This window comes from Protopterus annectens, chromosome 9.part0, assembly GCF_019279795.1.
Source record: "Protopterus annectens isolate FY-2018-M chromosome 9.part0, PAN1.0, whole genome shotgun sequence".
Lineage (NCBI taxonomy): Eukaryota > Metazoa > Chordata > Ceratodontiformes > Protopteridae > Protopterus > Protopterus annectens.
In genome coordinates, this window is record NC_056743.1 from 1,080,709,368 (window position 1) to 1,080,726,235 (window position 16,868).

Sequence of the window (16,868 nt, forward strand, 5' to 3'; positions counted from 1 at the left end):
GCCCAAACTCCTTCAGCTGTTTAGGAGCACTTAGTTATTCAGCAGATCTTTGTTATTTCTGCTAGTCATCAGGAAATTATCAAAGTAACAGCGTGTATTTGAAATTCCCTTTAGCACATGATCAGTAGTCCTGTGCCATATAGCAGGCAGAGGCCTCTGCAAAAATTAGACTGTTATACTTAAACAAGCCCATGGGTGTATTATTTGTCAAAGGCTGCTTGGGTGTTTCCATCTCTGCCTGCAGATATGTTTGTTTTAAATCAGTCCTTGCAAAGCTTTCCCTCTGTAAGGGAAGTAGCAGTGCCTTGAGTTTTTGGTACAGCATTGTGTATCATGTCTAATGTTTGGATAATTATGATCTTAAAATGCCAACAAATGTGAATATATTCTCGAACAAAGAAGCTATCACTGTGGCCCACTCACTTCATTCCCCTGCCACTTGTATATTGAAAGGAACATAATTAGCTTTTCTCTGAAGAGTGTGATCCCAATTTCCAGACAAGGATATTAACTTGAGCAGCACAGCCCCAAGCAAATGTAAAATTAACACCTAAGCTTTTCTCCAGTATTCCATACCAAATAAGGTTTTCCCTCCCCCATTCACACATGCGACTCTGTTTTCTCTCATTATACAGCATAGGTACCTTAATTTATTTTCAGAAGACACTTTTAAAGCAGCATATGTCTTTAACACCTTTTATCACTTCAGCTGTATGTTAGAATTCATTTCTTTGTGGTCAATGACAGAAATAACCGACAATAGTGCTCTCTTTCATTTCATACCTACTACCCCAGGAATGAACTATATGATTTTATAATCATTTTAGTCACAATGTATAAATGTAGGCACAATGCCTCTTTTGGCGAACTTTTACATAATTTGTCGCTTCATCTGAATCAGTTCTGCTATCTGTATGAACCACTTAGTGTATCTGGGCTATATTACACATTTTGCTTTTATCAATTGTACTACTTCTACTATCCTTTCATTTGCACACGCTCCCAATATGTCCTTTCTTAAGACATTTTCAGGGTTGTTAGCCTAGTACACACCTATGAACCAGTTTGTTTCCCTCTTTCCTCATAGCCCAGTCTCTAAAGACACTGGACCATCCTATTTCCTGTTTGATGTACACTGTTCACCAAAGAAGAACTATTTAGCATTAAGACCACCAGAACTATCTACTACTCAAAATGGAGTTTTACCATACTCCATACACCAGTATTATCATGCTGTTTTCTGCTAAGAACCCCCAAGTGACACATCATAGAGCATTTCTGTTTGACATTATCTGGAATAGTTGATTTTGGAGGTTGTAATCCCCACAGTCTTTTTCTCCTAATTTTGTTTTAGCTAGACCCCAGTAGTAGGTTATTATTCTTTCCAAAATTTCTTCTACTAAAGCCCACCAGCTTCCATTTCTTCTTACATTATGCACTCTTGGCTTGTGCCTGACAGTGCAGAAGCTAACAGAAGGGAAGACCCATCATCCACTTCTACACAACTGGTAGGAATGAAGTACAGACCTAGTAAAGGAAAGCTGTACAACTGGTGGACTGACACTGTAAAACACGTCAGTTAAAGCAACAATACTTTTACAAAGAAGCTAGAATAATAGCATTGCAGAAATGATGACTGGAGCTGCAGAACTAGTAAGGTAAACCTGCAGAATTCTTAGGAAATGACTACAGAATAAGACTGAGACATAAGTTTGGTGGTCTAGAGCTCAGGAAGTGGTGTGATGGGGCTGCATATCTACTAGCACACTAGTCCTCTGCCTTACACCTCTATGGTCTGTGGTTTTAAGCTTGACCTCTGTTTGCCATCTCTCTGGGGAGCTTTGTATGTTCTTCCCATATCTGCATGGATTTTCTGTTCAAACTGCAGTTTCCTCTTGTTGTCCAAAAACATGCTAGTTAATTTGCTACACTAAATCATTCATATAGATGTATATATCCTGTATTTACTTTTGACCTTGCAGCCGGGGTCATTTGTGAAATGGGCCCATAGACTTGCCTACTTAGCCTGTTAGCAAATGATACAATGTTGTTCCTTCGGCTTTTCCCGGTTAGGGGTCGCCACAGCAGAACTCCGGTCCGCTAATGATTGGCAGTAGATTTTCACGGTGCTGAGGTGCCAGCTCGACGCCCAACCTTCAACGAAGGCACGCCCATTTACACATGTCTTTCGAATGCCACTCGACCACGGGGAGAACATGCAGACTCCACACAGAAGGCGCTACAGCCGAGAATCGAATGGGAGAACCTCTTGCTGTGAGGCGACAACGCTACCGCTGCACCACCGCGGCATACAATAAACAGTAAAATTAAATAATTTAAAAAAACTGCAAAAGTGTTGTAATTGAGCTACAAATCTGGTGTGATATGACTGCAAAAATGGTAGGATAGAGCTGGAAGACTGTTGGAATGAACTGCAGAGCTTGTGGGGTGCAAGTGCATGGTAGGATATCCTTGAAATGCTCGTAGAATGGAGCGGTAGAAATGATGTCATGGAACAAAAGACTTCAGGATGGGGATACATAATGTCTGCAAAAGAGTTGTAGTACTGCTTATATGAAGCTAGAATGCCAGTGAGATGGAATATTTGGTGAGATGTGTATTCATGAGTGGAGGTTAGAACCACAGGACTGGTCTGATGGAGCTTTATAAATACAGGAAAAGACTAAATGCATCTTCAGGAATGCATAGATCTTCTTCTTTCGGCTTTTTCCCGGTTAGGGGTCACCAGAGCGGATCATCTGTCCGCTCATGATTGGCAGTGAAGTTTTACAATGTCGAGTTGCCAGCCCAGTGCCCAACCTTCCACAGAAGGCACACACATGCACACACTCACACCTAGGGCCAATTTAGAGTATCCAATTCACCTACTGCGTGTGTCTGGGATGTGGGAGGAAACCGGAGCACTCAGAGGAAACCCACGCGACCACAGGGAGGACATGCAGACTCCGCACAGAAGGCACCCCAGCTGAGGATCGAACCAGAGAACCTCTTGCTGTGAGGCAGCAACGCTAACCGCTGCACCACCGTGGCCGCCCCTCTCTTCAGGAATGCATATATAACACTACATAAATAGCAAGAGAGATCATAAAGAACATATAACTGTGCATGAGGGCAAAATGAGGAAATACTTGCATACATATATGTAAGCGTGCTTCATGAATATATTCCTATTAGCCAGCCTGTAAAATATATGAACATCGAAGTGACAAATTTGTAAAAATGTTTATAATCATGCAAATTCTGTAAGGGATCTGTTGATATGTCCTGTTGATGTAAGTAGTGAATGTATGGCCTTGAGAGAGACCAAGTTTTTCTACACGTATGTCAATGTATTCTGTTATGCTGCTTGTTTACTAAAGTAAAAATCAGGTCATCTGTGCTCCAACTGACCATTTCTTCCTCTCCACTTTCATTTTAACTTTACCTGCAAACAGAAAGAATTTGTTGGTTTCAATCCAGTCGAAATAACTGGAAGGTGTTGGCTGAAGCTGGTACCATTGAAGATGGTGAGACACAAAGGTGCCATGAAAGTAACTGCTGCTTTGGAGTCTGGAACCAGTCAAAGAGTGGTGAATTGTATGCAATGCTCCAAGGTTAGGATTTAACAATTATACAAGTTGCTACTGCTACTGTGTGTACATAATTTACTTTATTTACTTGTGAAAATGGATAAAAAGTCACTTTTCATTTAAAAAAAAAATAGGGCTAGGTTACACTGATTCTTAGGTTGCTAGAAGTTTGGGTGAGGCCCAGGATAAAGGTGGAACATGTCCTAGAGATGGCACTATCTGCAGGAGCCTGGAAGGGAGACTGCTTCGAATATGTAGTTTTCAGAAGCTGATGGGATACTACTTTGTAGCCTGCAGCTGAATATTATGTGCACATGTGCTGTCCTGAAGTATTTTAGCATGCATACCCCATATCCGGAAATGTTAATATAAAAGGTCACTTCTGATCAAATAATGGCAAACAAACACTTTGTCTGGTTAACAGGTATGGACGTAGACCCAGTGATATTGACCACTGCTTGTAAACCCACAGGCATGCTAGGATGGCAGTGATCCTGAAGGCCTGGTATGAGAAAGAAGTTGTTTAGCAGCACTGTTTGGGAATTTTATTAGAAATGGCTTATTATGAATGTAGGAAGCTGTGATATAATATATATATATATATATATATATATATATATATATTTCATATATATATATATATATATATATCTTGGAATACTGAAATTTCAGCAAATGTCATTTCAGTTGTTTAGTCCACAAAATCTGGTCGACTAAGCAGATGGTTGACAGCTGTGCAAGATAGCACAGTTCTCAGGGTAGGGTAATATATTGTGCAATCCCAGAAGTGGTATGTATAATTAGCAAGGAGTGTGGTGGCACAGGGGGCTTGACCCCTACAAAAATATTATTATTTGTTTATTTCGAATTTATTTTTGCATGCACCAAAGTTTTTGCTAGGCACTTGGTCAACATTTGTGTCATTCATTTTATATTCAGTAGATTCGTAGACGAACACACACGTGTGTATAAATATATATATATATATATATACATATATATATATACATATATATAGCTGCTGCTCTGCTATATTTTATGAGCTGTTTCCTTGTATAACACCATGCAGTTAAACTACGTCTGTGCTGATGACTATAAACTCAACATTTTATATGCTTATTTGCATATCATTATGCATTAATTTCCCTTTGGATTATAAGTACTTGTACACTTATCAAAATACCCTGCATACTGCATTCTACAAACTATTGCACATAAGTGTAGATAAAGTCTAAAAAGCAAAAACACGTTTACACATTGCTGAGAACAGTATAAATGCCCCTTGTGTACTATACATCATCTGTATTAATTCTAGGCATGGTAGTTTCTGGGCACAGAATAGTTTGATACGGTTTACTATCACATGTTAGTTCATCTTTTAGATGAACGTACTATGTGCGAAAACCACTTCCCGGAACCGTTAGGGCGATCACCACAATGCCGAAGCTGACATGAGTGAATGGCTGCTGTTGACAGCTCTGACATTGCAGTGCAGATTGTACTATAGTGGGGATGGGAAAATGTACCCTTACCCTCATTGTAGTGCGATCTCTGAGTTTGTATGTATAAATAAGTAGAGGGGTGCAGGGGGGCTTGCCCCCCCCCCTTGCAAACAGCTGTTGTAGTGTGTTGTGTAGGTAGGAGCATTTCAGTGTAGTCGACATATAAGACATTCAACTGCACTGAAATGTTCTGTTCGACATTAACATTGTTCGGTGTTCAGATTTCCGAACATGTGGTTCGGACATCTGTACTATCGAACAATGTTGAGTCGAACATGTGATAGCAAACCATTTGATACATATGTAATGCTGTTAAAAATCTATTAGACTAGTCAAAATAATCCTTAAATTATCTACAGACCATTTTTTTTTTCAAATGTTCTTGACAATGGTGATGGTAAAATACCAGTAGGATAGTAATTCTCAGGCAAATATTCACTCCACTTTTTTATGAATTGGCATGTGAGTAGAGTACTTACAGTCCTCGGGAAATTACCACCCATAAGGACTGGCTACATATGTAATGTGTGTGTGTGTGTGTGTGTGTGTGTGTGTGTGTGTGTGTGTGTTTGTGTGTGTGTGTGTACCATACTAAATAATCCAAACAATTTTTTATAAATTTTAGATCTACACAGTCGACACCTTTAAAATGATCAATGATTATGCTGCTTAATGTGCAACCAAGCATCAGAAATGGTAGAAAAACATAAATCCATTTTAATTGTAATTACTTAATAAGGACTTTATTTCTGGAAAATAATAATTAAATTCATGTGCCATTTAGAATGAACTAACAGTTATGCCCCAATTTTCTATTCTAAATTTATAATTCTGTCTATATTAACTTTGCCCAAATACATATTGCAGACCTCCCATGTCTTGTGACACTAAACATGTTTTCCTAAATTTATTTCTGCAAAAATTGTCATTTGGCTTTATATCTATTGTGACTGTGATGCCCCACCACTGGCCCAGGAATTAAGGAGCCTCAATCCCCACCACTAGCACCAGTCGGGAACGTACATTGGGAGGATGACAGGTACACACACAGTATTTCCAGATGTAGTTCTCTGCATCAAGTGCAACACAGAGACCACAGTCAGTCTGGGGCTTGTTTCTCCCTCTTTCTCCAGATCCCCAATAAGAGTCCCCACTGGCACAACTATAAAATTGTGATCTCAGCTGAGTAGCCAAGCCAAGAGCTCCAACAATCTCTCTGTCTAACCAGTGCTTCGTATCCCTGCCTAAGTATCTGACACCCACACTCTTTGAGATTTGTTTTACACACACATACCTGGGAAAGGCTGGCACAGGCTTACTAGCTATGCCCCTTTCTGCCCAGACTTTAAGGTAGTTATTACTGCCACCAGCCAACTCTTTATTAGCTACTTTAAGGCCCTTAACACAGGGTGTCCAATCTTGCTGTGTAATGTTACTATCAATACAAATGGTAGTTTGACCAACAGCAAGGCTATTAGGAGTGTTATACACAATGTCGCCAAATAAATATGCAAATACTCTCATAACTTCAGTTTTTCTAGACAGATCAGCCACAATGCAAGGTTTAAATATATTTAGTAATAAACAATAAAAGAACAAGAAAATACTCTGTATATAATCATAGTAACATCAGAGTTCAAAAACATAGGAAATGTTTAAAACAATATTGCAGGACAGTCTCAAATAAATGAAGAAAAACATCTAAATTAAGCTTTGCTATATTCCTGACTATATCTAAGAGAATTACTATACCCTAGTACACTTAATTAGAGCAGCAGGTAAGATGTCAGGTCCAAGATAGACTACCGAATGCTCTCTCCTCAGAGCGTTCTTAAATTAATATCTCAAATATTACTGCTGGGATAGCTTGCAGAATGATATTTTTTGTCATCTGATCTATCCCAGGTAAACCCCCCACTGCTGAAAGCTAGCAGTATTTAGCATCTACCTATGAAAATACATACACAAGGGCTTTTCCTATGATATGTGTAGCTCTTGGAAGTCATAAAACAATATAACACTTCCACATATCAAGCCTATCAATTATTTCTCCTTCAAGACTACACAGAGAGCACCCTAGTATAGACATTCTGTCTCTTGCTGTCATAAAGTAATTTAATTTCAACTATTTTTTTTGAAGTTTTGCAAGTTAACCTGCTGTGTTCCAGTTTTCCATGTTTAAAATATATACATTTAAACAGTTACAATAGTGTATATACATTTCTGTTCTATTCCAGTAGGGTACACTGTGGATACATTTCAAACAGCATTTTGTAAAATACCTCTTCAGCACACATCTGTATAAACCATTTTATATGACCTACAACTCTAATACATTTGTAACACAAATATCTTATATGAATCATGTTGATATTCACAAATGACATATAATTATTTGCAAAATTCCAGCTAGCTGTGCTGGCAGTACATCCTTTGTCACAGTGACAAAGGTCTTAAGTTGTCTTATACTGTTTGAAAAACTTCCTTTTAAAACTCATTACTTCTTTAACTTCATTGTAAGAATGAACTCTTCTAGTTGTACAAATTAAATTTTTAATGGACATAATTTGTCCATAACTTATATAATTGGCTCATTACACAGAGCTTTCATTATCTTAGCATCATTCTCTTGATAAAATGCTATCCTGCTTAATGCCTTAGGATGTGCACAAATAACACATTGCGTTAAGTTCTTAAAATTCCTGTGCCCTAGCATATTTTTATGAATTATTTAAATGTGTTCATTTATTTGTAAACACAGGAAGTTAATACTCAGTAATGGTATCCATTAAAACATAACAGTAGTTTCATAAATCTACTTGACAAATCAGGATCTAGTCAAATGATAAAAACAAATTATGATCATATATTGTATGCTCTTGTAGTATTTGTAATATGAATCATAATCTAGTATCTCGGAATTAAGTGATGTGTAACTATGGTAAAAATCCCTAGCACAGATTATCACTTTTGTTTTCACAAGGCTTTGCCTACAATTTAAATTCTTACATAGTATGTAAATCTTATTCAAAAAATTTGTACAATTTAAAACGAAATTAAAAGATAAACTGCTTACCTAAATACTTTTTATTGTTTCTATCATTTGCAGTAAAATTAATCTATTATCTTAACTGACTGTGAAGTCTCCATCACTGTCTACTTTTTCATGAAAAACAAGTTATAATCTAATTGTAAGTGAATTCTCTGCAGCTGTTCATCCTTTGCCTCTGATTCAAACAATAGTAGTCCTACTTATGTTTTGCCATAGTAGAAAATCATAAATTATGGTAAGGTAGCTGAGTTTTGAACATTCAGCATAGAAATAAAAAAATAATCCACTGGTTAGGTCAGGATTTCATTGCAATGAGGCACAGCAAAACGATAAGTCAAAGGTGGAGTATTTTGTCTTATGAAAAACTACACTTGTTTTTATTTTGCCTAAAACCATTTTAATCAAATATTTATAATGACAGAATATATAATAAATAGTAATTTCTTCTCAAATAAACATTAGTTTTCCCAGTAAAATGCCTGCATAAATGGCAGAGGTTGCAAGTACCAGTGGAAGGAACATCCACCTCTATTCAAGAAGGTTCCCCCTTATTCCACTGGACCACACTTTGTTATTCCCTCCAATACTCTGACAAATGTGGACTCAGGGGCTCATAGAACCAGTCCCATGTTTGGAAAGGATGATAGGTTTCTATTCTAGAATTTTTCTGGTTCTCAAAAAAGCACAGTCTTGCAGACAGGTACTGGACCTATCCTTTCTGAATACTTTTGTTAGGATCCCTAAGTTCAAGATGCTCACCTTGCAGATGGTGCTTCCTGTTTTGCTAGATCTCTGCTTCATGGTACCCTTGTCTTTAGGGATGTATATCATATTCTCATTGCTCATTGATTCAGGAGATATCTAAGATTTGTTGTGTCTGGTTCAGAATATCAGTTCCCTGCATTGCCCTTTGGGCTATCCAATGCACCTTGAGTGTTTACCAAATGCCTTGCTCTGGTAGTCGCTCACGTTCAGACGTTTGACTTTCATATCTTTCCTTACTTGGATGACTTGTTGATCTGTGCAGAGTCTGTGTCCAGTTGCTTGGAAGTACTAGTGAAGGTCTTGACCTTTTAGTCTCCCTGCTAAGCTTCAAGTTGAACCATCAGAAGTTGTGCCTGACACCCTTGCAAAGTCTTGTCTCCCTAGAGTGCTTAATTTACACCAACAAAAGAATGGCCTTTGTTCCTAAAGACAAGGTCCTGTCTTATCAAACACTATTTATGGAATTCTCCAAGAGGAGCATTGCCTCAGCAAGAGAATTCCAAAAAATTCTAGGACTGATGGCATCCATGATTCTCATGATACCATGGCCTGTCTCGGCATGAGGAAAATTCAGTGGTATGTCTAAAACTGTTGGACCCAGCACCTACATTCCCTGGGCTCGCACTTGATGGCGTTACCCTTCAGACAAAAGCTGCAGTGGTGGACAGCACAGCTAAGCATCAGTCAAACAAAGACTTCCCTTCTTCCCGCCTATTCCAGTGCAATATATCGAGGCAGATTCATCAAATTTTACTTGGGAAGCTCTGTCACTGGGAGTGCAAGTGCAGGCCACATGGGGGCCCAAGGACACATGGAAGCATATCAATATCAAGGAAATATTGGTGATGATCCACACCTTGAAAGCCCTTCACCACCTATGGACTTTGGGTCCTCTTCTTGTGGTTACAGACAACACCATAGTTATGTGGTACCTCAACAAACAAGGGTTACAAGGTCATGCCCTCTGTGCCTCTTGGCAATGATGGCTTAAGAGCTGGCTTTACAGCAGTCTCTGACTCTTCAGGCATCATACATCCAGTCAGAGCAAGACGTTGTCGTAAACGGATTCTGGGCAGACCTACACGAGTTGCAGTTTACAGCAGTGGTATTCCAGGATCTAGTCCAGATGTGAGAATGCCTCAAATAGATATGTTCACCTCCTTTCAAAACAAACAGGAGAAATTTTGTTACAGACATCCTTGCAGTCATCCTTAGAGAACAATTGCATTCTCATTCCCTTGGACAGGAATGTCCTGTATGCATTTCCACTGATTCACAAGGTACTTCTGACGGTTGAAAATAGTGCTAAAGATCATTGTAGTGATCTCCTATTGTCCCAGGCAATTTTTGTTCTCCCTTCTAATGATATTGGCCTAGGGCAATTACCGCAGATTTCCTCACACTCTAGATTTGCTCACATAGTCTCAGGGGCAACTAGTGCACCCATTTTGGAGCAACTATAACTGACAGCCTGGATGATTTAATTTTGACTCCATTTAGGTAATTGTTTCATGAGGATGTGCAGCAGATGTTAACAGAGGCCAGAAACTTGCTACTAGATAACCTTATGTTTACAAATGGATGAGGTTTTATAAGTGGTGCCTAAAATGGGAACAGAGGGTCCCTTGGGTTAACATCCCTCTCGTCTTGAAATATTTGTGTAAGCTACTTCAGGATGGCTTATTATATGCATCCATTAAGGCACATTTAGTGGCCATCTCTGCTTGTCTGCTAATGTATCCCCCTCTTTCTTCTCTTTTGGTAAAATGATTCATGAAAGGAGTATTGCATATGAGACCCCCCTTGCAAGGACATTACTCCCTCATGGGATCTCAACTTTGTTCTGGAAAAATTGACTTTACCACCTTTCAAACTAGCCTCTCATGCTGATCTGAGGTTCTTAACATGGAAAACATGTTCTTATTGCTCTAATACCTGCAAGCTAGCTTCTGAGATACAGACTGTTATGGCAGGACAAATTTACCAGATTTTTCCAGTGACAGGGTTGTGTTACACACCAACTCCCTCTCTTTCATGCCAAAAGTGGTCTCAGAATTCACTGTCAGTCTATTAATCTCTCTGTTCTTACCAGAACCTAAGAATAAGAGAGGGAGGATACCTCATACCTTGGATGTGCATCGGCATCTTAAATAATACCTTGCCATAATAAAACCCTTCAAGAAGGCTGAAAGACTTTATTTCCTGAAAGGTCAACCTGTCTCTAAGCAAATCATTGCTCATTGGTTGTCCTCTGGTATTGATTCTTGCTACACCCACCATGACAAGGCGACTCCAGGCAAGGTAAAGGCATATTCCACCAGGGCCTTTTCCTCTACAGTGTTGTATTGGAAAGGAGTGGACTCTGTATGCTAGATTCAGCAACTGGGTCTTCTGTCTGTACCTTTGCAAAGCACCACAAGCTGAATGCCTTTTCAAAATCTAGCGCAGGCTTGACTAGGACTGTTTTTCACGACTCCTGGACCCTTATCCTTCATCCTCCCAGGTTGGGTAGGCTTTCAGAATCTCCTCAGATGCCAATAAAGCAGAGTGTTTGCTGAACATAGTATAGTTGTGTAAGTCCATCTTACCTGTAAGAGTAGATGTTTGTAGAACACATTGCTGTATTGGCAGTGCCCTCCCACCATACCCATTTTCTGGATGTGCATAGTTTGGTGTTGGAGTTGCTGTTCTGTTGAGTTATGCATAGCTGCCTTTAGTGTGTGTGTGTGTGTGTGTGTGTGTGTGTGAACAGTAGGCATTCACAAAGCTTGCATCTTTATCTTTTCTTCCTACTGGGCCCTAGAAAACTGAAAGGGTCCTGCCTGTGGGTCTGAAAGGCACTCGCTGTACTGTCAGATGATTGGTCCATCACACCCACAGACGGGTAGTAGGAGGGATAAAAAGAACCGTGACTCGATAAAACCACACCTTTATTGTAAATGTAGAATCACTGACTTAGCGCTTTCACCCATAACATTGGGCTTCTTCAGAGTCAGTTACACTCAAAAAAAATCAGGACTTTTATAGTCCTAAACAGGCAATCAGCCAATATAAAAAACATCCATTAAAATTAATTATCCAATTAACCACTTAACCCAGCCCCTGCTGCAAAGAAAAAAAGACAGCACAAGAAATACTGTGATAAAACCACATCTTAAAACATAAAAAATGGTTGTTAATAAACTGTTTCATGTAAACCCCTTTGGTGAGTACTTTGTCCAAGGAAAGTTAAACATGTAATCATCTGTTAAATAAACTGGGATTTATGTTTCAAAACACTTGCAATAGAAATGTTTTCATTAATGCCTGGTGTTTTTGTTGCATCCAGGCGGAACTGCCATAGACATTCTTTCATCTCTAGTAAGGTTTTAACATCACCTCCCATGTCTTTTTTGGGAACCCTATCAATAACAAAAAATATAAACTTTTTGTAGTTGCCACACATCTTACTGTGGTTAAATAAAGCACTTGTACGCTTCTTGTTTTTTATGTCTCTGTTATGTTCCAAAATACGTAGCCTTAATTTACGTGTAGTCATTCCTATGTAAAATGCTGGACATGATAGGTGGCTACATATACTACCATGTCAGTATTGCAATTACAGTACCCTGGGCAGTTTTGTGTTCTTTTGTAACTGTCTATGTGTACATACGGTCCGTCATTAATAAACTTGCAAATACTGCATGAGCCATACTTACCCATCCGTGAGATGTTACTATTAGTTGCCCTGTATGATGGGTAAGTGTGGCACATGCAGTATTTGCAAGTTTGTTAATGACCAACCTTATGTACACATAGACAGTTACAAAAGAACACTAAACTGCTCAGCGTACTGTAATTGCAATACGGACATGGTAGTATATGTAGCCACCTGTCTATCATGTCCGGCATTTTACGTAGGAATGACCACACATAAATTAAGGCTATGTATTTTGGAACATAACAGAGACATAAAAAACAAGAAGCCTGCAAGTGCTTTATTTAACCACAGTAAGATGTGTGGCAACTACAAAAGGTTTATATGTTTTTGTTAATGACAGGGTGCCCAAAAAAGACATGGGAGGTGATGTTAAAACCTTAATAGAGATGAAAGAATGTCTATGACAGTTCCGCCTGGATGCAACAAAAACACCAGGCATTAATGAAAACATTTATATTGCAAGTGTTTTGAAACATAAATCCCAGTTTATTAAACAGATGATTACTCACAGTAAGACGCTGTCCGGTTCGACTCTCAGCTAGAGCATCTTCTGCATGGAGACATGCGTGAATGGGTGTACCTTCGTTGAAGGTTGTGCATCAGGGCTGGCAACTCGGTATGTAAAAATCAACTGCCAATCATTAGCGGACCGGAGTTCCGCTGTGGCGAACCCTAACCAGGAAAAGCCGAAAGACACAACAACATTAAACAGATAATTGCATGTTTAACGTTCCTTGGACAAAATACTCACCAAAGGGGTTTACATGAAACAGTTTAAAAACAACCATTTTTTCTGTTTTAAGATGTGGTTTTATCACAGTATTTCTTGTGCTGTCTTTTTTCTTTGCAGCAGGGGTTGGGTTAAGTGGTTAATTGGATAATTAATTTTAATGGATGTTTTTTATATTGGCTGATTGCCTGTTTAGGACTATAAAAGTCCTGATTTTTTTGAGTGTAATTGACTCTGAAGAAGCCCAATGTTATGGGTGAAAGTGCTAAGTCAGTGATTCTACATTTGCAATAAAGGTGTGGTTTTATCGAGTCACGGATCTTTTTATTCTTACTAGTGTCCGTTCAACTTGGAGGCAGTAGGAGGGACTCTGAGCTTTGACTCACAGGGATAGAGTAGCAGGGCACTACTACCCAAACACCAGTAAGGCAGTGTGTTCTACAAACATCTACTGTTGGAGGTAAGTAGGACTTAACACAGCCATACTTTCACTGTTCTTTAAAACTTGTACTGTTATGCCTTCATCAGCATGGCAGTATTCCAACTAACACCTGCAAAACATCATTACAGATTTATAATTTTCTTCTGTCAAAAATATTGTGCCATACATGATAGTGATAATAAAAATAGTAACAATTCTCTTTAGCTATATTTCTCTCTTTCCCACCCCAAAAATGTCACAGCCATATTGAGATTATTAGAATGGTAATGAGGAACTTGTATACATTTTTCAGGGTAGTGGGAGTCGTACCCTAACATTCTTTATTGTTTAAATAATGCATACTGATCGCATCAACAATCAAATGAGCATTCAAATGGGCTTAAGTGAATCCAAACTATAAAAGTGAAAACCGAAGTAAGAGCATCTAGAGAAACAGAATTTAGAGAGACACAAATCATAATTTGCATATTGACAGAGGCAGTCAGAATATTTTGAGCTGACAGCCAGAGTGCAAATGTGGTGTTAAGCCAAAGTCAGTATATAAAAGTGTCAGAAATGTCTGAAAATCAGAATTTTAAAAATAGATGTCTAGTTCATCAGCATCACTACAAATTCAGTAGCATACTATTCAGTGCACTAATATTCCATGGCAATACCCAGATTTGCTCTGAGCTACTGCACAATGGTACCTCCTATACTGAGCCGACAGATATTGTCAATATACTGGCCAACAAATTCAGTGCCAACTCTACCCCCCCTCCCCAAAGAGCCAATCACAATACCAGTAGATTGCCAGGCACCCAGTATTACTGCTCCACAGGTTAAAACAGCACTGTCCATGGCCAAGAATACAGCTTCCATGGGACCTGACAATATCCCTGGTTGTGTTCTACATGAACTACAGAGTGAACTGGCACCTCACCTGTGTGCCCTGCTCAGTCACAGCCTCACCTCAGGCTTTTTCCCTACCAAATGGCACACTGCTACAGTCATCCCTCTCCACAAAGGAGGAGCGACTACAGAGCCTGGTAACTATCGCCCCATTAGCCTGACTAGTCTGATATGCAAAGCTATGGAATGCATCATCATGGACCTAATAAACAAGGCTATATAGGGAATCTCCAAACTCTGGATCTCACACAGTTTGGTTTTATGAAGGGTAGATAATGTCTGCTCAACTTGGTCAACTTCTTTGAGTCAGTCACCAGAACTGTGGATGAAGGCAAGGTGGTTTATACAGCCTACCTTGATCTGGCCAAGGCGTTTGATACCATTCCCCATTCAGGAATCATAGAAAAACTCACTAAGCTAGGCATCAACCCCTATATCACTAGGTGGGTTGCAAACTGGCTCACAGAACCCATGGTGTGAAAGTAGCGGACTCCAAGTCAGACTGTCGACCAATCACAAGTGGAGTCCCACAGGGTACAGTCCTGGGTCCTCTTCTGTTTGATATCTACTTCTCTGAAGTCCAGGCCAACAGAAAGTGTCTCTAGCTGACAAAGTCCGCAGACAATTGCAAGTTGGCAGCTATTATTAACTCCCCAAGTGATGTTGACATCCTACAGAAAGGCCTCACTGAGACCAACGACTGGTGTCAGAACAATGGCCTTAAGCTGCAAGTTGGGAGCTATTATTAACTCCCCAAGTGATGTTGACATCCTACTGAAAGGCCTCACTGAGACCAATGACTGGTGTTAGAACAATGGCCTTAAGCTCAATGCCAAAAAATGTGTCATCATCCCCTTTGGGAAAAACCTGGTTCCCATGAATTACCACATCGATGGTAGTCCACTGAACACAGAAGGTGTTATAAGAGATCTGGGAACACAGATTTACAACAGCCTCTCTTTTAACCACCACATTGCCACTGTGGTCAGAAAGTCCTTCTATGTAGCACATCTCATTACTAAGGGATTTGCATCCAGGAAGAAAGAGGTCATTGTCTCCCTCCACTCTTCCCTCATTAGGCCAGTCATCGAGTATAATGCCCCATTTGGCATGTACCTTACTAGACACCTGCAACAACTGGAGAGGTCGCAAAAGTACCTCACAAAGGGGATCCTAGGCCTTAAACACTTGTCCTATATGGACAATCTCAAAAAACTCCAACTATTCTCTGTCTCATATCGCCTACTTAGAGGAGTCCTCTGCTTGACATACAAAGCCATGTCTGATCCAGCTCTGTTAGAAATGCTACATCTAAAGAAATCCCAATCCCTCCGCACCACACACTCCAGTGACCTCAACCTCATTACCACAATCAACAGAATGTGCTGGAGGGACAGGTTCATAACCCAGAGACTGCCCTTGCTATGGAATAGACTTCCCATACATGTCAAACAGAGCACCTCACTTGCCCTGTTCAAGAGAAATCTTGATGAGTGGATGGGAAATAGAAAATTCACCCCGGGGATCACTCCAATGGCTCTACTTGACAGAGGCACCAGAAACTAAGTTTGGGTGGCACTATGTCAGGGTAATCCTATGGGCTAGGTTTGTAAATGCTCCAGGGCCATTAGCCTAGTACACACCTATGAACCTATGAACATCTTAGCAACTGCTGAAGTGTTTTTGAGGGCCTATGTTCCTAATCAAGGCTTTTGGCAAATTAAGCTAGATGAAGTTAGTTCAAAGATATGCACGTTTATGACACCATTGGGAAGCCAGATACCCAAGGCTACCATTTAGCATTTCATTGGCTTCAAAGATCTTTCAAAGATATATCAATAATATGATTGATGGCTTGGAAGGAGTTGTGAACATAATCACTGGCATATTGATATGGGAACAGTAAGATGCAAGACTGATTAATGTATTACACAAACTGAGATCTCAGGTTCTGCAAACTGAATAAAATAAAAATGTCAGACTGGTCAATCACCTCTGAAATACTTGGGGTTACCTTCTTACAGCTGATGGGCTATAACCAGATGCTGAAAAAATGCAGGCTATTGTAAATGTGCTTAATGGAACAGATAAATCCTTACTAACATAATGCTTGTCATTAGTACAATACCTGTCTAAGTTCATCTCATACTTCTCAGATGTAACTGTACATCTGTACTGTGGGAAAGCTACTTCGGC

The 16,868-nt window shown here is 39.5% G+C and overlaps 1 protein-coding gene across 1 annotated transcript in view; it reads left to right on the forward strand.

Annotated features, from left to right (window-relative positions):
* The window catches only part of AMHR2 (anti-Mullerian hormone receptor type 2), a 744,441-nt gene that overhangs the window by 37,985 nt on the left and 689,588 nt on the right, over positions 1–16,868 (forward strand). The window contains exon 2 of the mRNA XM_044082197.1: positions 3,456–3,614. Within this exon, the coding sequence (XP_043938132.1) occupies positions 3,456–3,614 (159 nt within the window). The remainder of the gene's footprint in view (positions 1–3,455; positions 3,615–16,868) is intronic.